The 25,999-nt window shown below is 36.3% G+C and overlaps 1 protein-coding gene across 2 annotated transcripts in view; it reads right to left on the bottom strand.

The window, feature by feature from the left end:
* Positions 1 to 11,228: 11,228 nt before the first annotated feature.
* Positions 11,229 to 25,999, bottom strand: part of LOC144970149 (TBC1 domain family member 1-like) — a 199,198-nt gene continuing 184,427 nt past the window's right edge. For both annotated transcript variants that reach the window (XM_078909434.1, XM_078909433.1), the window contains exons 14-21: positions 20,580 to 20,855; positions 19,466 to 19,621; positions 18,516 to 18,667; positions 17,948 to 18,040; positions 17,166 to 17,325; positions 15,254 to 15,423; positions 13,559 to 13,849; positions 11,229 to 12,475 (exon numbers count right to left, since the gene is read on the bottom strand). In XM_078909434.1, the coding sequence (XP_078765560.1) occupies positions 11,765 to 12,475; positions 13,559 to 13,849; positions 15,254 to 15,423; positions 17,166 to 17,325; positions 17,948 to 18,040; positions 18,516 to 18,667; positions 19,466 to 19,621; positions 20,580 to 20,855 (2,009 nt within the window). In that variant the 3' untranslated portion in view covers positions 11,229 to 11,764. The remainder of the gene's footprint in view (positions 12,476 to 13,558; positions 13,850 to 15,253; positions 15,424 to 17,165; positions 17,326 to 17,947; positions 18,041 to 18,515; positions 18,668 to 19,465; positions 19,622 to 20,579; positions 20,856 to 25,999) is intronic.

Below are 25,999 nucleotides of genomic sequence, written 5' to 3'. Positions count from 1 at the left end.
CAAAAAATCATACACAACAGAGAGATGATTTATAAGACAAAAAATATCATCTTCCTAAACTATAACATTTGACTGTTTACCTACCAGATAGGGTATCCGGTCAGGGCCAGGACAAAACCAAGTAATCTCATCCCAAGACAAAGACAGAAAGCATAATGGAAAACAAATATAGGGGGAATAGAAGACACAGTAAGTGCCTTCCTGCCCACTATGGTAAGTCAGGAACCCCACACAGTAAGGGGAAAGAAGATAGTAAAAGAACCTCCCTGCCCACAATGGGAGGTCAGGAACCCCACTCAGAATGTGCATCGCGGTTAATCACAACAGTAAGAATGAGATGCACCTTAGTCACTGTGTCCATTGATCGGAAACAAAATTAAATCATGCCTATTATGCTTCTTGATTACGTGTAAAACTTGAAAGGACCACACCAAAACCTCCTGATTCCAATCAATTTTTCAGAAACATAATTTTAACCCATGTAATGTAATTGAAGTTAAAAAGCACTCACTTCTCTGGCAAATTCTGAAAAAAAAAAAAACACATTAAAAAAATTTTGGATAAAAAACTTGTCCTTCTCGTACCAATTGATTAAAAGAACCCTCATCTTGTCAAAATATGCCAAACCTAGAATTTCGAAGTCCAGAGATTGGGATTTTAAAAAAATAATTTTTTTTTAACAAGATGAGTGTCATTTTAATCAATCAGTTTTTGAAGAACGAATTTTCTGGTCAAAATAATTGTTTTAAATTTTAATTTGTTTTAAGAACATGGCAAATCTTCACAAAAGCCCCTTTGTCATCCCATTGATTGAAACCCACTACCTCAATCTAGTACTATGTCGGGGTGAATCAAATGTTGAAAATAGACCCTAAGATCAGAAAGAAACTTTCACTTTTTTCATATTTTGAGAAACAAGGGTCACTTTTCTCAATAAATCAAATGAGCTAAAACAAAGTTTAATACTCATGAATATGAATTCAATCTTCGGCACCTACGTAGATCACACAGACATAACACCGTTTTGAGAGAATAGGTCACATTTTGAATGATCAATGGGACCAAATTGCCATGAAGTAAAAAGTTACAGCATATTATATACACCATGGATAGAGTTGATGCCTTACAAAATATTTTTTAAAAATTACAATGGAATCTATATAAAGTCAACACTCTTAAAGTCAACTTCTGCTTAAAGTCAACACTTCTTGTTTTTTGTTTTTGTTTTTAAGGGTTTTACGACGCTTGCAACACATTAAGATTATATCAGAGCCAGTAAAAAGGAAGAAAATGGGATAGTAAAAAGTTCTAGAATTACAATTAAAGCATTCAAGAATAAGGCAGACAAAGGGGAATTAGTTCAAATAGGGTGTAGATTGCAAGAGCACACTATCAATGTACTTAGTTTGAGATCACCTTAAAATCTCATCAAGACACAAGCACAGGTCCCTACTAAGAGGAACACACTCACATGTTTACTAATCATATATAATACATAAACAAAACATAGTACAGTGCATAACAGAGAGATGATTTACAAGGAAAAAAATATCTCCCAAAACTATCTATACATTTGACTGTTTCCCTCTCAGCAAGGGCATCCGGCCAGGGCCAGGACAAAATCAAGTAATCTCATTCCAAGACAAAGACAGAAAGCAAGTTGGAAAACAGATACAGATATAGGGGGATAGAAGACACAGATGTACCTCCCTACCCACTATGGGAGGTCGGAACCCCACCCAGCAACACTTCTTGTTGGTCCCAAACTTTCTGTTCTTTTCTAAATGTGTTCCATTAATATAAGGATAAAGTCAACCTTGTTTAAATCAACGAATCTTTCTGGTCCAGCAGTGTTGACTTTATTAGGATTCCACTGTAAATGAACAAATTAATTCAGTCGCCCCTTTCCCATACAGCATTTCATCGTCCATATATTATTATTGGAGATGGTCCCAAGCTGAAATCATCACAGATCGTCAACAGTTTTAAAAAATAACAAATTTGATCAATTTCTGAAATCGGGAAGCTGTTACTTGGATACTATATATATATATATAGAAAGCAATAAAAAAAAATTATAAAGAAGAAAAATAAGATTCCTTTTAGGAACTTTCCAAACCAGAGTAATGAATAATCATCTTTAAACAATCCTTTTAATTAATTTCAATTTTGAGATAGAGACGATAGGAGCTTAATGGGCTATTTCTATGCAATTTGAGATTAATTAATTGGGCATATTCTGTCTGGGCACAGATTAAACAGTGCATCCTACCTTTACATACATTAAAAAGATCATCGAGCCAAGGCAATGTGATTGAATTAACATAATTGAAAAAAAAAAACAAAAGAGAAAAAAACTTTCATCAAAGTGCCATGAGTTTTCTTATAGTATTTAAATTCCTATTTTATCATCATATTTACCCTCTTTTAATCAATTGTATTGATTTACAACATGAGATTAAGTCAATTTATAATTCAACATCACGACTGATCAATCATAATCGATGCAAAGTGCATCTCCAATACATTTTCATGCAAGAGTGAGCAAACTTAAAATCAATTTAACAATAAGCTCCTATACTTAATATCTAAAATGAGGTTATCTATTGGTGAGGCTAACGCTGCTAATTCCTTGGAATGTCAAAGGTCATAGCTTAGCTCACTGAGCTAAACTTTGTTAAGAAAATGATCTATAAATACATTGTATATTATCAATTATCATTTTTATTACCTACCCGTCAATTTGCAGTAACTTCATCTAATATTTGGATGTTAAGAAAAGCAAACAAAAAGGGAAAGATGATTGCATGGTAAGATTAAATTAATGTATTTTAATAAATTTTGTGACAACGTAATTTCATTATTTAAAAAATGACCTTCAAAAATATATGACTAAACTATAATTTGACTTCTTTCATTTGGATCAGGGAATTATTTTTGAAGAGATGAGTCGAATTTGACATCTTTATCTCTTGTAGCCAGTCTCACAGAGACGTTTGAAATATGTTATATCGCTTAACAAATTAAAATACTGAAAATAAACATGTTGTCGAATAAATAAACAACTGAAAACATACTTAAAACAGCATCAATGGGTATAAAATCATGAAGTCATCTCCTCATTTCTATGCAAGAGGTGAGCAGCTTAGTTCCCATTTAACACAAGAGCTTCCTATACCTGACATACCTTGAGAGAGTTTGAAGTCTCTTTTCAGACCAAAAAACAGCAGAGTTGAGTCATGCCACTGCACCATCCAACTTTGAGCAAATTATTTCATAAGTGCGTGACTTCATATTAGGAGGAGTATTTTTACATTTATTTTATTAATTCTACAACAGGATCAGTTAGAAATAAAACAATATAAAATCCAAGGACATTTTCACCACTACTCATGGACAGGGAGCCACTGTCAACTCTGAACGGTACAAATAGACCTTGAAGCAACTGAAAGCAAGGATTTGTCGAGTTAGACCGGCTCTGGAGATGGAACGAATATTGTTTCTTCATGAACATGCCCTTCACACAAAAGTGCCAGGAAAAGGGAGGTGATGGACGTTGTCTCACCCTCCTTATAATTTGATACTTTCGGACTTTCATTTTTTTGGTCCACTGAAGGAGGCAATGAGGGGTTATCGCTTTGAAGATGATGAAGCCTAGACGGTAGTGAAAAATTGGCTCAAAGTTCAGTCAACTCAGTTTTACGAGGACGGGATAGATGACCTTACAAAAAGGTGGACTGGCTATTGAGAGAGGTGGAGACTATGTTGAGAAGTAGCATTCCAATGCTAAGCTTTAATTTGAGGTATAATGCATGGTATTGATTCAATTTGTTTTAAAGTAATAAACAGAGTCCCATTATTTTTTGACTCACCCTCTTAGATATAAAAGCCAAGGACATTTTCATCACATAGTGGCAGACCTGCCAACTTGAAATTTAGAAAATTCGTAATTTTTAGGGTTAATACGATAATAGACATTGTATCTTCTTTTTAAAATTACAAACTTGTCCGCAATACGTTAAAGTAAAGCTTTTTAACTCATTATGTACTAGCTCTTGCACCAGATCATAGTTTTCAAACTGTTTTATTGAGTTACAGATCTTTATATCGTTTTCTGGCTGGAACCCAAAATTTGTAATATGAAATTTTCATAGTAGTAGTAGAAGGCAGGTCAAAGAATGGTTTATAAATTGTATATAATATGATATAATAAAACAAACTGTATATAATATGATATATTAATAAAACAACAAACTAATCAACTTGATGAAACAAACATCAGCAATCATTACAGTGTTCACAACGATTTGAGTGGCACAGTACATTAACAATTTTGAACATTTTATATAAGGAATTTAGTTACAATAATTGCATACAAGCTCTCTTTTATAAATGTTATTCCCCACAGGGATGTAAAATGCTCAAAACCAGTGGGGTTTGATCATTAAAGTAACAGTCCAACAAAACAACTGCGGTTGTATTTTCTCATGACATGCAATTCAGTTTTCCAGTTAAATTCCATGTTTAACAATGTTATCTCCACGCGATAAAATGAGCACATCTCTCACTCAAATAAATGGTATAGTCTCAATTGAAATCTTTATAACATTACTAAATATTGCTTGAACCCACATCCACCTGGGTCTGATATGCTTATCATCAAATAAACATGATAGTATGAAAACTTTCATTCCATGACAACTTCTAAACATAGATAACCATGTTGGTTCCTTTCTTTCTTTTTTATTTTTGAAAAAGAAGTAGCAGAAAAATCCAGTCTCAAAATTAAAATCTGTGTATATATGAAAATTAAAATGACATAAACTTTATGTAACAAACTTAGAATCAATGACATAAAATACGTACAAAATCAAAGACGTACATAGTGTGTATATTGTTTCTGAAATAAATCACATTAAGCAAGCTTGACAATCACAAGTGGATAAAACATGCATCGAAAAAAAAAGCATATAGTTCAAAATCCTTAAAACCAAGAAATCTCATCCAGCTATTGCTAATACTTATAAAATTTCACGGAGTATATTATATGTTGTTGCTTCAAAAGTATGTTTTCCTTTATTCTTTTTTTTTTTTTTACAAAAATAAATTACAAAAGATTATGTGTTGTTGAATTGCAACCAACAGATAAAAAAAAAAGTTGTAAAAAAATCATCACGAGATTCTAAATCCTGATCACTTTATATTTATTTATTGAGATGACACCGTCTTTGTTACAATAAAATACAGACTATTAAAATGTAAAGGTCAGGGTAAAATGAAAGAGATTCCATGACAAAATGTAATATTTCTTTTTATATGAGTATGAGTAAGATAAAAAAAAATTATAGTGCTCAGTGTCATGTCAAATCATACAAAATACAAGAATTTTGAAGCAACATTTTTATCAATGACTACATGTGACCAATGTAGTGTGCACGAGGAATCAACTATCCGTTTACCTATAAGTGTGTAAGCGCCATAAAAAGATGAAATTTGGAGCAAAAACAAAACAAAACAAAAAAAAAACATCAAATAAAATTTAAAAAAAAAAAAAATAAACACGAAAAAACAACTCCAACCCCGTCATTGCAAAGGAAACAACTCCAAGACCAATGTAGATACGATATAATGACAAGAACCAAAATATCAAAACTATAATGTAGTGACACCATAGTCATCATTTCATAATAAATTAGAAATTCATATTGAATTATTTGGCGATTCTTGCCTAATCAAACCAGAGGCCAGTGGAACTCCCATTTCTTTTGCATGACGAAAAAAATTGAAATTTTATAAAAACACAAGCATATCCTTGTATTTGTTGAAGTCAAATTCTTAAATAGTCGATGACATAAAACTTGTTTCATAACATGTTATTTCACATAATGTGTACAATTTTCATGATATGATCTACAAAGCATAAATAAAAGAAAAATAAATATGAAAAATCAGAAATACATAATTATTATACTGAAAATAAATGCATTATCATATTTTTGAATGTTATCAACGCAATTACCATTATATTGAAACACGAAGTATTCATGCTTATATATATTTTTTACAATTTCACTATTATTATAATTATTATTATTATTATTATTATTATTATTATTATTATTATTATTATTATTATTATTATTATTATTATTATTATTATTATTTTCTCATCTCAGTCACAACTTGAGAGCTTTTTCCTGCTTCATACATGGTGCGAACGTTCCACGACGCAGATGAGAAGATACAGGCTGCATATACTTGGAGTAAGCGAAACCCACTGGATACAATCCGGACAGAAACACCTCAAGTCTGGGGAGAAGATTTTATATTCAGGGAGAGGGGACGGGATTCATACACAGGGAGTAGGAATAATTCTAAGCAAGTTTGCCCAGTCACTGAGAGGATGGGAACAATGCGGAGAAAGGATCATCATGGCGTCCTTTACAACACGGAGTAAGAGGATCAGCATGAACATTGTACAGATCTATGCCCCAACAAATGATGCAACAGATGAGGACAAAGATACATTTTATGGTCTGCTACAACAAGTCATTGACAAGTTGCCAAGGAAAGACATCAACATATTGATGGGAGATGCTAATGCAAAAGTGGGACAGGATAACGTAGGCTATGAAGGTATTATGGGACGTCATGGCATGGGAGAAATGAATGATAATGGAGAGAGATTTGCAAATTTCTGTGCATTCAACAGTTTGGTGATTGGAGGATCAGTGTTCCCCCATAAGAGGATCCACAAAGCAACTTGGGTCTCACCAGATGGTGTGACAGAGAATCAGATTGATCATTTTTGTATCTCTCGTAGATTCAGACGTTCATTGGAAGATGTGACAATACGGAGAGGGGCAGATGTTGGATCAGACCACCACCTGCTATTGGCAAAGCTTAAGCTCCGACTCAGAAAACACGGGGCCAGATCACATACAAGAAGAAAATTCGAGGTGAATGCACTTGATGGGGAAAAGAATGAGGAATTCAAACTACAATTGAGTAATAGATTCCAACCTCTTACTGAGCTCGAGGAGGACATAGATGTAGAGTCACATTGGGCAAAGATCAAGGAAGTCTACATAACAACTTGCCACGAGGTATTGGGGGTAAAGAAATCGGAACATAAAGAATGGATAAGTCCAACCACCTTGGACCTTATTGAAAAGAGGAGAACAAGGAAGGAACAAGTGAATGCAAGCCGAACAAGGTCTTCAAGACTGGATGCACAAGAGCAGTATCGAGCCATAGCTAAGGAAGTCAAAAGATCTGTGAAGAAAGACAAGGAAGCATTCATGAACAGACTTGCAGAGAAAGCAGAAGCAGCAGCGACTGGAGGACACATGAGGATCCTTTATCAAACTACCAAGACACTTGCTGGAAAATATGGGAAACCAGAGGTACCAGTCAAAGACAAAGATGGGAAAACCATTTTTGGAAAAGAGGCTCAATCTGAACGATGGAGGGAACATTTCAACTGCCTTCTGAACAGACCACCACCAGACAACCAGCCAGAAATTTTGCCTGCAAGGAATGAGCTACCAATTAGCTGTGATCCACCATCGATAGCAGAGATTGTGGGTGCCATTAACAAGATGAAAAGGGGGAAAGCTGCTGGACCAGACCAGATTCCACCGGAGGCTCTAAAAGTTAATGCGAAAAGAAATGCTGAGGCCCTGCACCCACTATTTGAGAGAATCTGGAATGACGGGATATTCCCAAAGGATTGGAAGGAAGGACATCTTATCAAGCTTCCAAAGAAAGGGGACCTCAGTAATTGTAATAATTATCGAGGCATCACTCTTCTTTCTATCCCAGGAAAGGTTTTCAACCGTATTATTTTAGAGAGAATTAAGAATGCAACAGATGCTAAACTGCGGGACGAACAGGCAGGTTTTCGGAAAAACCGTTCAACCACCGACCAGATTGCCTCTCTGCGAGTCATAGTAGAACAGTCTATAGAATGGAACTCTCCTCTTATTGTCAACTTTCTGGATTACGAGAAGGCTTTCGACAGTATTGACAGAGCAACATTGTGGAAAATTCTGGCACATTATGGACTCCCTGAAAAGATAGTAAACCTCATTAAGGAAATGTATGAAGGATCAAGTTGCAGGGTTGTACATGAAGATCAGCTTACTGACAGCTTTGAAATTAAGACTGGTGTCAAGCAGGGATGCTTGCTCTCACCATTCCTGTTCATCCTTGCCATTGATTGGCTAATGAAGGAAACCTCCAAAGGGAGAAGAAATGGGATACAGTGGACCCCCTGGACACAGTTGGATGATCTGGATTTTGCAGATGATCTGGCTCTTTTGTCCCACACCCAGGACCAGATGCAAGCAAAAACCACAATTATAAACAGCCTCTCAGAATCAATTGGTCTAAGAATTCACCCTGCAAAGTCAAAGGTCTTGAGGATAGGTACGCATCAAAGGGAGAAGATCAAAGTAAAAGATCAGGAACTCGAAGATATAGACACTTTCTGCTATCTCGGAAGTATAATTGACAAGGATGGAGGCACGGAAGCAGAGGTGAAAGCACGAATAGGAAAGGCACAGGCTGCATTCACATCTTTGAACAGAGTTTGGAGAACTAAAGATATCTCCCTTCAACTAAAGCTAAGACTTTTCAACTCAAACGTGAAGTCTGTCCTACTGTATGGATGTGAAACTTGGAACGCATCACAGGCATGTATAAGGAGGGTACAGATTTTCGTAAACAGGTGCATGCGTAAGCTACTCAGAATAAAATGGATGGATAGAATAAAAAATGAAGAAGTATGGAAAAGAACACAGCAGAAACCAGTGGGAGAGGATATAGGAAGAAGACGATGGAGATGGATTGGACACACGCTTAGAAAGAATGACTCAACTATAACAAAGAAAGTATTGGACTGGAACCCTCAGGGCAGAAGATCAAGGGAAGGCCACGAGGAACATGGAGAAGTAAAGAAGCTGATATACAGAGAAGTGGTAAGACCTGGAATGAGATAAAAAAGTTGGCTCAGGATAGAGAAGGATGGAAACTGTTTGTCTGTGGCCTATACCCTGACCCAGGGTGAAAAAGGCAATGATGATGATTATTATTATTATTATTATTACTATCATCATCATCATTATTAGTTTTAATATTAATATTATTATTATTATCATCGTTATAGCCATTAATATTATCGTAACTATTACTTTTATTCCTATTATCATTAAAATCATCATTGTCACCATCCTCATCATTCATCATTGTTATTTTTACTACATTCAGAATTCAGGATAATTTCATAATGTAACTTGTAATAAAGATAGAATCCTAATGATAACAAAGACAACCATTTCCAAATTAAAACAATGAGTCGTGGAATAGAGTGACAAGTGTTGACCTTGTTATTTCATCACAGTCATTGCGTGTGTGTGTGTGTGTGTGTGTGTGAGAGAGAGAGAGAGAGAGAGAGAGAGAGAGAGAGAGAGAGAGAGAGAGAGAGAGAGAGAGAGAGAGCGAGAGAGAGAGAAAGAGAGAGAATGTTTTTGCATGCTTGCATTTGTGTATGTGTATGTTGATATTTATATATGCTGTTTTCCTTCTTTATATAAATATTGAGGTCAAATTGTAACAAAGTTGAACAAAGTGTGAATTTAGCCAATTCTGTTTATGAATTCAATTCAATTTCACTAAGGAGGTGAGCTGTTGGATACAATATTTTTTTGGTCAAATTGTGAAAAGTAGACGATAAGAAATATTGACTAAAAGAATAAGCAAGGAAGTTTCTTTATAATTTTGGCAGTGACCAAGTGTTTATTTCCCTATGACTATTACTCTTCAAAGAGAGCACATGGCAATTTCTCCCTAGAGATATTAAGCTGAAGTTTGTCAATTGACTTCCTATTGTAAAACTGCAAATCAGAGGAAATTAAAAGTCATGAATTTTCGCCAAAAAATAAAATAAAAAAGGATAAGTTGTTTTGCAAGAATCTCTAGTGGCTAAGAAAGATGAAACTGTAATGTTCGATTCTTTTATTCTTTAATGTACTCAAGGCTATTTACATTAGAAATACTTTTCGATTCTTGAAAAGGACTTTCAAATCTCTCCTTCCCTCCCTCCCCCCCCCCCTCTCTATTGGCAGCAGCTTCTAATGGTGCTCACACTACTATGTTATGACGATCGACCCAATCTGCAAATTCCTTACCGCACTTGTGCACCGTCGCAAACCCGCCCGGAAGCTTCGCCACAACACACCGTTCAACTAGAAGTATTTGGCTGAATTAGTTTTGCATAAGGATAGAAAAGAAAAAAAATGACAAAAACACAGAATGAGACATAAACAATCTCATAGTGAGATGTATTGTAATTAATAGATATATTTACGACAAAAAGAGAAATGGAATGTTTTATGATCTTCACTCTTAGTCCCCAATTTAGAAAAAGTTTTGTACATTCAAATCTCTTACCACACATTAAATATGTTAAGAATGCTGTACTTTCTGACTAGCAATTTCTCGAACTGCAGTAGAATGTGAAACTTGATTTTCACGAAGATTTGAACCAGCACCCTCTATAAAAAGGAAAGTGACTTTATCACTCCACCATTGAACTGATCTAGGAGATTCAATACAGAAGTCTTCAACACAATCATTTGTTTTAAGTGTTTAAAAACATTTAAATCGCTATTAAGTCATATTAGCACCAACAAAAAAAATATAAGACTATGCTTTTATAAGCATTAAGGAGACAGTAAGAAGAAAAGGAATTATTAAACTGACGGCAGATGTGGACCCAAGAGCAATTCATATGTAGGTCTGTTCTGAGATCATCTTTAAGTTCCATCCCACCTCAGAAACTGTTTCAAAGGGCATGCACACACATGAGTGCCATAATATTTAAATATACAAAATGAAGAGAATACAATAGAAAAGGTTGTATGAAACACTGCCAGACAGAAAACAGAAAGAAAAATACAAGAAAAAAACATGTAAAAAAAAATCAGCCAGCCTGGACTGGGAAGTTAGAACAATAGGTTAGGACCTATTTACTTTGGAATCCATCCCCAGCCTACAATGCATGGGGCAGATTGTTAAAGGTAGTTAGAAGAGACAGGGCTCCTTATCCATAAAACTAACCTTCGGGTTGAACATCACTAATCAGTATTTAATCACAGGACCTTACGATGCACAAATTAGTAAATGGCTGCCCTTTCATCAGCTCTAAAAAAAAATTCCATAAAGCATTTCATTTTCAAGACCATTTATTAATGTCTTCCTTATACATGTTGCTATTTTAGCATAATTATTTTTCCAGTCCATTTAAGGGCTTGTGGATAACTACTTACGATACTGTTATACCAATATTGCAATTAGTCTTGGTTTGTCTGATATTTCAGACAAGCAAGAGATATGACAAAAACATTTGAAAACTCGGCAATATACTGTTCAGGTCACCGCTGAAAGAAAGCGCTAAGTGAACTAAAAATTATGTCTATAGAAAAGTTAACAATATCTCTGAGTGTTCTTAATACATATTTCTTGGTTTCTTGAGCAGTTTCCTGCAGGTCATCACCAAAGGAAAGTACTAAGGAAACTAAGAATTATGTCAAAAGAAATTGAGCAATTGTGAAGATTGTATAAACATCTTATTTTCAAATAACAAATCAGAGAATCGTTTTTGCCTCTGTGAAATCCTGACAGATATTGTGATTCTAAATAATATGGAAGCTTGAAGGTTGATCATAAAAGTTGTGTTATCAAAAAACACTTTTGACAAAAGTTATGAGAATGGATCCGATTGCTGACATATCGTATCCACGTCTGGTTTTGGCATTGGCACAGAGGACGACGTTAATGAGGACGACAACGATGATGAGGACTGAGTTGGTGGCACTAGACTAGGATGGGAGGCAAGGGGTGAAGGGAGACTGGCAATGGGAGGGTTAGAAGAAGACACATCAGGGGGTGTGGTCACTGAATTTGTAGCATCATTTTCTAAACCATGTGTTGACAGAGGTAGACTTGGGCAAGCATTTAAAGGGTCACTGTAAATGCTATGGAAGTGCTGATGGTTGTCTGATTGTCCGACATCATTCTGTATACCGCTCTCATCAAAGTTAGTGTTGGTGGATGTTAATGGAGACGGTTGGTTGATAACAGTGTTGTTGAATTCTAGGCTGGTTGCTGTATCCAGTGAGGGGTTTCCACTGTTTCCATTGTTGACAGTCAGATCTTGGTTAGCGCAAACATTGGCAGGGGGAACACTGGTGGCATTGGTGGGAGAGGTAGGGGACATGGCTTGAAGGGTGGAAGGGGATAGGTTTAAACCTAGCAAAGCTTCTCGAGGTACCAGCTTTCGCAGCTTGGCCACAGCTGCCAGTAAGGCAGACCGTTCTAATTCCAAAGTCCTTAGCTGGGATTTGAGTTTCTCCTCAGATATCTGATGGGCGTGAATGCTTTGTTCATTGCTACGGATCTGCGACTGGGCATGCTGGGAGGAGAGAGATGAATTAAAGACTAATTGAGATACAATGCAATATAGCAGTGACTGTATATGTATTTGTGTCCCATTAAAATCACAAAAAGAAGTGATGAAACAGTGTTTGCAATCCATAGCCTGATATCAGGTAAGTTTATTAAGAATGATGTACCGGTCATTAACACAGCATATCACCATTGAATCAACAAGCCATTCTAACAATTATTTTCACTATTCTTTATTTTAGAGTTACATTAGAGGGCCCTATCTACACTAGTTAGCAATGACTTGAGAAAAAAAATCCTTGCCTCTCAAAGAAAATTTGAAAGACAAGTCGTGAGGTAAAAAGTCTTTGTTTTTAATAAGAAACAAACAACAACGAGTTCAGGTAACAGAAGTTTTTGTACCTGAGATGTACATTGTTAGTTCCTTGTTACATTTTGATGCTTAGAATTTTATGTAACATTTGAATTTACAGCATCTTTATACCATATGTTCAACCAAGATTAAGTGTCATATTATCACAATGCTATTTCAGGCTATTTCATCCAAAAATTCTTTTTGTGATTTTAATATAAGAAAATTTAATCATTGTTACACATATCAATTGACCATTCATAACAGTAATCTATGGCTTATTCACTCACCAATCAAATATATGTTTGTTTTTTTTAAAATTGATAATTACATGGTTAAACATTCCAGGAGAAAAAAAGTTTCCAGTGTTGATGACTGACTAATGTAAATTGAAGAGGGTGACAACAATTATATCCCAGTGTATCGATGAACAATCTTTTTTAAAAAAATTTTTATTACAAAATTGTCCTTTTGAGCCATTAGAGCTATCCTTGATGAAATAAATTCATGCCACTGTATGACCAAATCAACAGTGACAATAGCTCAAAACCCTCAAAACATACTGTAAGTCTATTATAACTTTCCCTGCCACTTTTGGATTCAGAAAACATTTTTTTAACGTGTCACAGCTATAAAGCTATCATTGTCAACACTTGTCTACTTCAACTCCTATTCAATACATACATCTCACTTTCTTCTTCAATCTTTATATACGTCTCATTTTCTCCAAAAACCAACCTGCAATTTCTCCAATAAATCCATGTTCTGTTGCTTCAGACAGCGATTATGATGCTCCAATCTGTAAACCATCTCCAGATCCACAGAGGATCTTCGTCTGTCCCCAAACCGGTGCCAGGGTGCTGTCGAAGACGTCAGTTTGTCCTCTGACAATGAGGATGAAGTGGAAAGGCGTGACTGGTTCGTTGTATGCTTGACCATCTGTGCTGGAGAGCAGGTCATTTCTTCACGGAGTACATGGTACTCTATTTCATATGCCTGGAGCTCCTTAGTGATATCCAACTCAAAGGCCTTGAAAGAAAAACAAGTCACAGGTATAATTTAGTGGTCCCAAAGTGTGAGGAATGGATGCTCAATGTAAAGAAGTGAGTAACAGTCCATAAGGCCCATGCAGTAACAATTTATCCTGGTATCTACAGTGTTAAACAGACAAAAGCAATTGCTTACTATCCTTCAGACAGGACTCTATTCAAGTGCAATTAGCCTTTGCCAGATCTAGTAGACTTAGCTACCCAATTATTGGTGGGTGGACAGGGGGTAAGAAAAAGATCTTGACTGTGCATGCCTTGATACTACTGTGTGTGAACATAGATATATGGTTTCGCTTTTGCCACAAAGTATCTGTAAAAGGAGGCAGAGGAGCAGCACTCTGAGGTTCTTAAGTATTGAAAACTTGTAAACTTACAATATACAATGGAACTCAGATACAAGGGGATAGTGGGACTAACAAAAAAATTCCCGTTGTAGCCGAGTCCCGTTATATCCATGCATACGGAATTTGAAGGGAAACAATACTGAGGAAAGTAAAACATACAAACAAGGAACACATTTCGAGTTACCTCCCTAAGTAAATGAATCAGATGATGTGACTGTGACCTCCATTCCTGTAACCCCCCCCCCCCCCCCCCCCCCCCCCCCCCCGGCCGGCGTGTTGGAACACTGCAACAGTTAATTCTACCTTCTTCCTTTCCAACTGCACCACTGATAACCACTAAGTGCACTTCAAAACTCAAGTAGTGCACAGTCTCAGCCTCAGGCTTCACATAGAGCTTCATCAACTGACTAATCATTGGGAACAGTTACCTAATCAGTCAAGAGATGCACATCCCCCACTCTACGCATAACATACTAGGCCAGAGTGTATCGACATGTTGATCGGTCAGTCATGTGTCCCTCACTAGACTTTTGTTGTGTCGTCGTGGATAAACAAAGTACACACAGAAATGTCAATAGTACACACAATAACTGCAATTCGCCCACTCCCACCTATCTCCACTCCATATAAGTTATGTCTGTCCTCTTTTCTTCTTGCGTACCACATCGTTTTTCTCTCAACTGGAACCTAAACTTTCAACTCACACCCCTGTTTTAGCCTTGTTCCAAGAAATATTTCCCTGTTATAGTCATGCATGATTTAGATAAACTATATATAGGCCATAGAACAGGGATTTTTAAATTTCCTGTTGTAGCCGAGTTCAAATTGCAACCGAGGCTGCTGTAAGCGAACTGTACAGTAGTTAAACACAGGATGTTGTATGGCTAAAGAGCGTTTAATACAAATTTGCACAGGATTCGTCTACTGGCCTAGTGACCCAAGACTGGAATGTTACTGGCACAATTAACAAAATAGAAAATACACAAAGAAGGAAATATCTTCACTTGCAAATTGAAGCTCCTATTTATGGAAAAGCCTACCTGGTTAATGATCCGCTCCATCTGTACCTGGACCATCTCAGGTAAAGTGGTCTTCAGGAATCCGACTACAGACTCAAATGAGTCACACTGCAGGATGAGGGCACGGTGACTGCCCAGAAGAACCAGCGCCACTTTGAACAAAGCCTCGATTCCCTGGACAAATATCATGTCTGGGGATAAGGGAAAGTATTTAGGAAAGATTTAGACATTCATTGATTCATGGTTTAGTAAATAAACATCTTGTTTTTAAATGAATGAAATAATTTTTATAAAATCCCTTTATTCAGCCTCAAGAAGAAATTTGTCTTTAAAGTCTATTCTAAGGCAAGACTGGGATAACTCAGGTGTCAGCGCGCAGTGGAGCATCACAAAATGAGCTAGGGCGAGGTGACTTGCTCAATGTTAAACAGCGCAGTTGGGAATAGAACTCAGTAGCTTCAGGGTACGAAGCAAAGACCATACCTCTGTACCACACTGCCCAATTTATTGTAAATTCAAAGAATTTAGGAAAGATTGAGATATTCAGGAATACGAGATTTGTAGAGCTTAAAATCTATGGTTGATATTTGAGACTGCTGAAAATAATTAAAAGCAAACAAAGCCAAACCATCAGCGCAGAGAACCCATACAGATTTAGGTCAAATCCATGGACCAATAAATTTTATATTCATATCAATAAATGGTGTAGCATTCTCTCTTAAAAGACAAGTTTCAAACTGAAGACAAAATGTTACAACTGGTGGAAACAATATTGATCCCCTGATTTCGATACGCGACATTCAAATAGAACATAAACGCAAATTAAAAAACATTGGATAAATTAAAATGGTCAGTAACTTTGAATTATATAATGGACATTAATAATGAAATTAAACAACATATGGATAGACCAAGAAGTGAAGAAAAAAAAGATAATGAAACCACTCATCTGTCCAGTTGTTCTAGACAGTTTTGAATCCTTGAGCACAAAAAATGTTAAGAAATACAAAAGAACAAGCAAGATTGTGAAGTATTTTGACAGAACTTGACACACAAAAATGTAATTGGTGACAACTATTTAAGGAGAGGAAACTTAGATCTTTTGAGCACATAATTAGAAATAGAATATGTAATCTCATTGAAAACTTTACGATTGCAAGAAAAAGTTAAAGAGAAAAAAGTAAAAAAAAGAGGAAGCTATCTATTGCTCATTGAGGCAACATAAAAACAATTAGGCAATCAGTGATGCTTTTCTACCAAAGGACAGAAGTCAGAAACATGGAAGGCGATTGTAAGACATCTAACCTGATTGACAGACAAACAGGCAGAAAGACAGAATGAGGCAAAGACAAGACATATATAACCATGGTGGGTATAGATTATTAAAAAAACTCCTCATCCCCACCCCCACCCACCTTTCTATTCTGAGAAAGTGGTTTCAACTTCTTCCAGGTCTTTATATATTCAACACTTCTCCAGCTTCGTCCCTTCTCCATAAAGCCATCGGTGTCCCCTGTCAGCCTATAGCCAGGTGCTCATAATGGAGGGACGGGAATTTTTCACAATCACTGTCACCCATACAGCCACTTACCACACTAAAATTGCTTGACTTTTGTAACAAGACGGGCCACCATACCACCACTAATCCATCGAGCCACACCATGTTCTGTCATAACATTTAAGTACAGTCCACATGCATAGAAATGTACATCGTATTTCCCAATGTTTCTTGTACCGATAAATTATGCAAAATGTATTAGAAATAAATGATCAGAACTGAGCTTCTTCACATGATATCTTATTCCCTGTCAACTCTCTCATTGATTTAATACACATTTAAGAGCAAAGAGCCTGAAAATACACGCGCGAGTGCATTCACACACACACACACACACACACACACACACACACACACACAAATCCTTCAACTTACCAAAAACCCTAGCCACAAACCCCAGAGGGAACTGAGAGGCAAACAATGTCAAGAACCAAGGGGCCGCATACAAAGTGGGTGAGATGTCGTGGGTTTCAAAGTGGTCGTACATATCCTTGTAGTGGTCGTGTAGAAGTCGGGTCAGCTGGTACAACTTCATCTGGAATATCAAGTGTTTTCATTTTTCTAAGTTTTTAAATCATGCACTTGAAACATTCATTGAAACATTCAACTTTTGTACTTGAAACACTCAACCTTTGTACTTGAAACATTCAGCTTTTATGCTTGAAACATTCAATCTTTTTATTTGAAAATTCAGATCTTTGTACTTGAAACATTCATTGAAACACTCAATCTTTGTACATGAAACATTCAACTTTTATATTTGATGAAACCTTCAATCTTTTTACTTGAAATATTCACCAATTCTTGGGGAAAAAAAAATTTCATAAACCTTTGATGAGGGGGTAGGAATTTTATCGTTGAATCTATGGACTAAGAGATAGATAGATTGATAGATAGATAGATAGATAGATAGATAGAGAGAGAGAGAGAGAGAGAGAGAGAGAGAGAGAGAGAGAGAGAGAGAGAGAGAGAGAAATATATAGATAGATAGACAGATAGAATGCATTCAGATGAATAAATAATTAAAAAAAAAAAAGTAAACTAAGAAAATGACGGCAAATTTCGGACGTTTCTCATTCTTGAGATAAAAAGAAAAAAAATGGTGAGGATTACAAAACGTAGGGAAATAAATGTTCTTTGGGGTCTGGTTTTCTTACCTGGAGAGCCACCATGTTAGGTCTGAACTGCTTCCTTAATCCCAGGTCAAACATCAGGAACTTGAGAACGTGGAAGGCTGAGATTTCTTCCATCTGAAATGATAAGAATTGAAAAAAAAATAACTACTCAATTTTTCTAAATGCATTCTTAAAAAAAAAGATCAAATTCTAAAGGTTTTAAACAGAGACAATGAATGCTGTTACTGACCAGGTACTCATTCTTCACCAGGGTGATGTGAGAGAATGTGAATAAAGAGCCTTTTCCAAGGACTTAACTTTGCGCTACCCAGAGCGGGACTCAAATCAGGGAGCTACCAGTCCAAAAGCGAGTGTCCTATCACAAAATAATGAAGAATAAAAGGAGAACACTCTCCCATCAGAAATCCTAGATATTACCAACAACAACAACAAATTTTGTCAACTATTAAATATTTATCTATCAACTCAATAACACAATAATGGAGAGAGTCACCACATAATTGGATAAAATCTGCAGTGATGCAGATAAAGGCGGTGAACTTGAGAAGGGATGGGGAGAAGTGGATGATTTGTAAATTGCGTTCCTTACATGCATGAGAAGCATTCCAACGATGAAGGAAATCCCCTGACAGTAACCCACTTCTGTATCCAGCAGACTGTAGGCCTTGAGAAGGTTGAACAGTTCCAATTGACCTGGGCCCAATGCTTTGGAGAAGTAAGGATGTCCAGGGAATGTACGACCTGCAAGCAAGCAATGTATATAAAGGTAACTCATGAAGTATATATATATATAATATAAAAAGTAGTCAGATTTTGATATGGGTCGTTAACTTGCTATTAGTAATTAGTAGAAAAGTTTTTTTATAAAGGAAATATGATTGAATAAAAAATATTAGAGATGGCTATACAATCAACATTAAAAGAAAGAAAATTAAAAGTATAACATCTAAGTTCCGTTCTTGGAACAACTTTCCTACTCGTATAAAGCTCAAAACTGATTGAAAAAGAATAAATATAAAACGCTTTTTAAAAAAAAACAACCCCCCCCCCCCACCAAACTCCCCCCCCCCCTCCAAAAAAAAACAACCCAACAAAACAACAACAAAAACACAAAGAAGGAACAAAATACTTTAAAAAAGAAAGCAACAATTCGATTTTAAGCTTTCTTGATTTGTGTCTCATTCTCATTTTGGAAATAAACTCTTTATCAGCTACATTTCACAATTATACAGTGATAGATAATTGTGTAGGATCATGAAATGATACGAAATTGACATCATTGTAATTAATCATTAAATATTCAGGAGTCAATTCTTCTATAACTTTGTACAAACTCTTACTAGTATCAAAAAGAAATCCGTAAAACCAAAGAAATTCCAGATTACGAGAGAGTCCGTGCTAGGATAGGGTGAGTTAAGTCTGCAGCTATAATCAGATAAATACAGAGAGAATTTATAAAATTTATGACCTTACAGCCCCCTCCCCACCCACAGAAAAAGCTAGGAAAGGGCCAACAATAAGAGCAGGGTATTCACCTACCTAGATCAATGAGTATTGCGTGTTGGTGTGTAGTCAACTGTTTGAGCAAGTCATCATAGTTGACGCTATCACACACTCCATCTGGCACGGTGCTCCCCATCTGTCGTTGCTGCATCAGGAATAGCCAGATCTGGCCACGGAGATTTCTTGGAACCCCTGTCAATAAAATAAACATAAATATATCTTTTATTTTTTTACATTAACGAAATGCCTTCTTTCCCCAGAACCTCATATTTATTCTTATCATTCTGCACAGTTGCTGCCACTGCTGTTGGTTCAATTAATTCAATACTTTGGGATTTTTAAAAAAATTCAATTAAGCTGCGTCATTATGTCATTATTGACATAAATTATAAAAGCCACCAGAATCATTTAATGTCTTGTTAATAAAAAGAGGGGTCAATATTAACGAGCTACCGTTTACTTTAACAATCCACATGTAATTGTAATGAAATAGGCAAAGTATAATTGATTTGCATTAGGCCGACTGTTATTATTAGGAGACCATTATACTTCTCATTTTCATGAATAATTGAAAAAAAAATACAATAAATAGATTCATATTTTAAAAAACAGAACAAAATAAATGAAAAAGATATTGAAAGGGTTGATAAATAATGCACACCTAATTTTCATCATATGAACCCCATCCATGGTTACGTCATGACCCCATCCCCTTCACATCCCACCCACACCGAACATTCAAGTACTGCTATGGGTCCAGCATTTGTTTAGTGTGTTTTGAAGGGTTTTACGGCGCTTGCAACACATTTAGGTCATATCAGCGCCAGTAAAAAGGAAGAAAATGGAATAGTTTAAAGTTGTAGAATTACAATTAAAGCACCCAAGAAAAGGGAAGATACAGGGGAATTGGAGGGTCCAGCATTTAAAAAGGGGTTGTTAGCAACAACCTACTTTAAGACTACCAAAGACCGAACTGAAGACAATCAAATTGTTCTGGGGGCGAGGCAAACCAAACAGCTCAAGATCATACTCATTGAAAATCTGCAGTATAGCCCTATGTTCAATGCTCCCTTTGAAATGAAAAGGATTAATTGTGAATACATAAAAAAGGACTAATTTTGAGGATACGAGAAGGAACAATTAGGTCTACCTTTACTGATGTAGTCCAAAAGAGTGTCGTGAGGAATGAGTCTCTGTTCCCTGCTCCTCTCCCCATCCTCCCCGACCTCTCCTCCTTCCTCTTCCCTCTCATCCTCGTCCTTCAACAAATTGTTTTCCTTCTCCTTTTCCTGCTCCACCCTGTCCCTCTCCTCCTCGTGAAATCCCAGCATGTTCTCCCAGACGGACGTGATCTCCTTCAAACACGGCGTCAGTTCCTGGTAATCCAGTTTCCTGGAAATGGTGCTGTCGGCTTCCTCTTGTCTCGCTGGAGATTCGGAAAGAAAAAAGGAAATATAATATTATATAAAATTTGACAATAGTATGTTACATTTTACAGAAATAATTGGAAGTTGAAAATAAAATTTTCAGCGGGGAGGGGTCGGGAGGGATGTGAGATTTGGAGTAAAAAATCGCCTGTACATGGGAAGGGGAAGGGGGGGGGGGGGAGAAGTTTTCTGTTAACAAGAAGAAAAAAAACAAAACAAAAACAACCCAAATAACAAACCAAAAAAATAAAACAAAACAAACATTAAAAAAAACAAAACAAAACCCAACAACAACAAACCCTTCACCCTCTCACTCCCCCCCCCCCCCCCCCCCCTCCCCCCCCCCCTCAAAAAAAAACACAACCCCCCCCCCCCAAAAAAAAAAAAAAACAAAAACAAAAAAAACAATGGCACATACAGCGTTTACTCTCTGCTCCTGATTCGTCTGTCAAAATAAAATATCAACGTATCTGAAATCCATCGGCAGGAAGTGTCTGAACCAGCGACATCTATATGAAGTCCTAGGTCTGAACTCAACGGCAAGAAATGTTTGACTATCTGTACTGTAAGACATTCCGAGACGAAAGATAGGTAATCCATCCAATTAATGTACCTACAGTTTTAGTTGAAATTACTATTGACTTCAACATGAACAATTATTGGGTGTTTGTGTGTGTGGTGGTGGGGGGGGGGGGGGGGTCAACATTCTCGTTGCAGTAGAATATACTTTTTTTTTAAAGTAAAGGGGGGGGGGGGGCTTTAATATTATGCATTATCCACTGAATGTACTCAATGGGTTTTACAAGGGGTCAAAGATCAACAGCAACACTTAACATGAGTGGGACGATAACGATACACGATGCCTTTAAGGTCTATTACAATTTGTTTTGGACAGAGACTACAACGCTGTTAATGGCCAGGTATTCCTCAGTATGGTGAGAGACCGAGAGCGAAGTCTTTTCCGAGGACTCAACTTTGCGCACAGCGGGATTCGAACCAAAGATCTACAGTAAAAAGCCGAGAGTCATATCACAAGACCACAAAACCGTACAAAGAAGAACAAAGAGACCCCCCCAAAAAAAAAACAAACAAACAAACAAACAAACAAACAAACAAAAAAAAAAACAACAAAAAAACAAAAAAAAAAAAAAACAAACAAACAAACAAACAAGGCAATGGACCACACCTATGAATAAAGTGTATTTGTAAACATAAAAAATAACATTAAAAATGAAGTTCTAGGAAAAATACCATTCATATTGGTTCAGCGAGCTAGACTGTAAATAATTTATAAAGACCCCCCCCCCCCCCCCCCCCCCCCCACACACACACACACACACAAAAAAAGTATAAAAGACTTAAGAATCCTTTTTTATGCTAAGATGATGGAAACAACACACGAACAGTCATCACCAAGCCACTGAAAGATGATCGATCATAACTGCACAACAAATGTGGTCCATCGCCTCAATACGGTATTATGTCAGGTGCGGCTATGTGGTCTAGTGGCATGACACTCGCTTTCGGATCGGAAGGTCCTGGATTCGAGCCTCGCGCTCGGCGCATCGTTGAGTCCTTGGAAAAGGCTCTTTAGTCACATTCTCACCGTGCTCAGGTGTAAAATGAGTAGCTGGCCGTTAACAGCGTTATCTTTGTCCGAAAAATTGTATTATCGCCTAATAGGCGTCATGTCCCGTCCTACATGCTAAATGTTGCTGTTGACCAGGAACCCATTGTAAAGCGCTTTGAGCCCATTTAGTGGATATTGCGCTATATAAAGCTCAATTAAACAAAATAAATCTAAACAAGAGACCAAAGAGGGATTTAAGAGTTACACCTACAAGATAATAGGGGGAATTAGGCTAAAACCGTGCAAATTCGGGTTGAAAGCATGAAAATTTGCATACAGGTTGCTAAGACCCATAGAAAAAACATCTGATATAGAACCACTCTGGCAATCAATTATAACGTATCGGTTTAAGGCCTTAGATTTTACCTATTACAGCTATATTAAACAAGGGAAATAACTGCGTAAAAATATATATTTTCTTCATATTCATTGTATAAGGGAAAATTAGGCTAAAACCGTGCACATTGGGGTTTTAATCCTGAAAATTGGCATATAGGTAGCTATGACCCGTATAAATAACACCTGATATAGAACCACTCTGGCAATTTATCATAACAGTGCGTTTTTAGCACTTTTATTTTTTCCTATATAGCATTACTTATCCGAGGAAATAACCACGACAATACAATGTGCGTTCTAAAACTTTAAATACACCGGTAACCATTTACGGTAGCTAACTGATGGCTATTTCGTGTTGTAACTAGTAGATAAAAGCGGGAGAGTTGGGAGAGGAGTGAGAGAGAGAGAGAAGAGAGAGAGAGAGAGAGAGAGAGAGAGAGAGAGAGAGAGAGAGAGAGAGAGAGGAGAATTTTACTCATTACTGTACTGACCTAAGACCCCCCCCCCCCCCCCCCCCCTCCCACACACACACACACACACACCCCGCATCTACATAAGTCCGTGCAAGGCAAACCGGACCTTAAACACTTGCATCGGGTGCCGATAAATTCTCTCTTACATGAACATTTGATGAGTTTTTGGGACACTTTTGACAATACTGGAAATAAGCTCCACAGTGGTTCATGTCGATCGACACATTTGTTGCAGGGTACACTTCTATAAAAGATATAATGTTAGCAAAAGCTCGACTTCTTTCAAGAACTGTGACATCATGATTATCATCAGCAGTGACATCTATTAAAGCTTGTTTTTTTAAGTATCGTGCATAACAAATTTTATGGGATAGGGCGGTCGTGTGCTTCCTGAGCGACTAAATCTCCTCCGGCAATAAATGACAACATATCAGAATCTTTTATAGATAACGCTATTTCACGAATATTTTCTTCCATATCTGTTGTCATTACAGAATGGAGTACTCCCGATTCCATGTTTTTTTTAAAAGCACGTTTGTTTATTATAGTCAATCTCTAATTTTGAACGTTGTCTCATTATTCTCGTGGGTTGCTAAATATATTCATTCGGTGAGTCCTCCAAGTCAAATGACGAAGTTTGGAATTCTTGTAGAGCAATTCTTTTAGATTTCTTTTATTCTAATCGCCTAATTTTGTTGGCATTAAATTTTACACGACAATACTTATGCCACTTATTATCATTTTGTTTTAAACTTTCAATAATCTCATTTAGAGGGACATTATAAACGGTCTGTGTTATCTTGTTGGCATATCAAACACTTGTCCCAGTCTCTGGGAGCAGTTATTTTTGCTATTGTATGTGTATCTGAAATCATGCAAACGCATTACTTTATTAGGCATATGCAGTATTCTTTCATAACTCTCTCTCTCTCTCTCTCTCTCCCTCTCTCTCTCTTTCTCTCTCTCTCTCTCTCTCTCTCTCTCTCTCTCTCTCTCTCTCTCTCTCTCTCTCTCTCTCTCTCTCTCTTTATTTCGTTCTTTCTGTTAAAGACACATCATCAGCAGGCAAAATGTGTGCAGTGCCTTACAGTCTGTTTTGTCTACCCCTCTGCTCGTCTTCCCGTCTGCCCATCTGTTTTAGAGCAATTGATTATACTTATTAAATCAGATGCAGAAAAAAAATCTCATATTATTATAGAATATTGCTCGCTAGACGTCCTTTAAAACAAGTGAAATTGAATAATATTTATGATTAAATAATTTGTATGGTTCGTGAATCGAAAGTAAAGGGAAAGGAAAACATCCGCTTCGACGCTAAAAATAGTCACCAATGGGAATCCAAAGGATGACGTAAAACAATCTTTGGTCGGCTTGCCTCGAATGTTTACACAATAAAAATGATAGAAATTATTGTCGTCCATTTCAAAATTTTCTAATTTTAAAAACCTTGTATCTCAACTAATACTGATCTCTCATAGTGGTTATATATCATAAATTATAGGGTTTTTCATATTCTACAACATATGTAATTTTCATGCTTTCAACCTTGTTTGCACAATTCAAGGGTTTTTTGGACCTAATTCCCCCTTATAAAGAATAGTGAAATTTTAGACTTTGTCCATTTAAGAAATCACGTCTATTCGCCTCAATAAAATATTTAAAAAACATAACAAGAGTCTCATATTTTAAACTATTAATTCAACGTTTAATATCCAAATCACGCGAGCATAATACCGTTTTGAGACAGTGGGTCACGAATTTAAGTAGCCTTAAGACTTTAACAGACAACTGTGAGAAGGCAAGCCGATGGCTTAGGAGTTAAGGCACCACCCAGTCAGTCACATACATTAGAAACAAAAACAAAACAAAACAATAAAACAAAAAGTACAAAACAAAACAAAACACCCAACCCCCCCCCCCCCCCCAAAAAAAAAAAAAAAAAAAAATTAAAATTAAAATAAAATAAAACAAAACTGAATGACTATTAAAAGATGCAAGACTAGGGTTAAGCGAATAATGTTTTATCAAGGACATCATTTTCTCAAAGTAGTAACAATAACTAATATTTCATATCTCTCATCATTTTAACTTTTCAGGCATCTGGTTCAGCCGGATAGAATACCGTTTTGAGACGATATGTCACAACTATTGAGTTTGAAAATTGAAAGATTTCCTCTTTTTCTTTTTCCAGCAGTTGTCAAAGAAGAAAAACCTTTAGCTTGTCAGTCTAGACGAGATCAAAAGGTGATAATTCCTTCTTTGAAAGAGTTGTCTTTTTGGGAGGTCGGTTTTCTCCCCTTCTTATTTATTCCTCCTCGACTGGATTTACCGTTTACTTTGGTTTCAATCTAGTATATATATATATATATAAAGACTGGCTCCAGACGGGACAATGAAATTGTTTTTAAAATCTTTTTTTTTTTCTTTCGAAACAGTTCTTGAAAAAAAGAATTAAAAAAGAAAAAAAAAAAGGATGGAGATTTTGACACGCCACGTAATGTCAGACAAAAAAAAAAAAAAAAAAAAAAATAATCTGTAAATTTTTAAAACAAAAGATCCAAATTGAAAGAAAAAAAATAATAACATGTATCCAACACAAACTCTAAGTATTTATTCTTATTTCTATGAATTATCACTTAATATTAACTTAATGATTGTTGTTCAATTTGGTTACACATGCAATATTATTTTTTATTTCACT

The sequence above is a fragment of the Berghia stephanieae genome, chromosome 4 (assembly GCF_034508935.2).
Source record: "Berghia stephanieae isolate SIO BIC M18660-M18661 chromosome 4, UCSD_Bste_1.3, whole genome shotgun sequence".
NCBI lineage: Eukaryota > Metazoa > Mollusca > Gastropoda > Nudibranchia > Aeolidiidae > Berghia > Berghia stephanieae.
The sequence above is the reverse complement of the archived record's forward strand: the minus strand, read 5'-3'. Positions and strand labels throughout refer to the sequence as shown.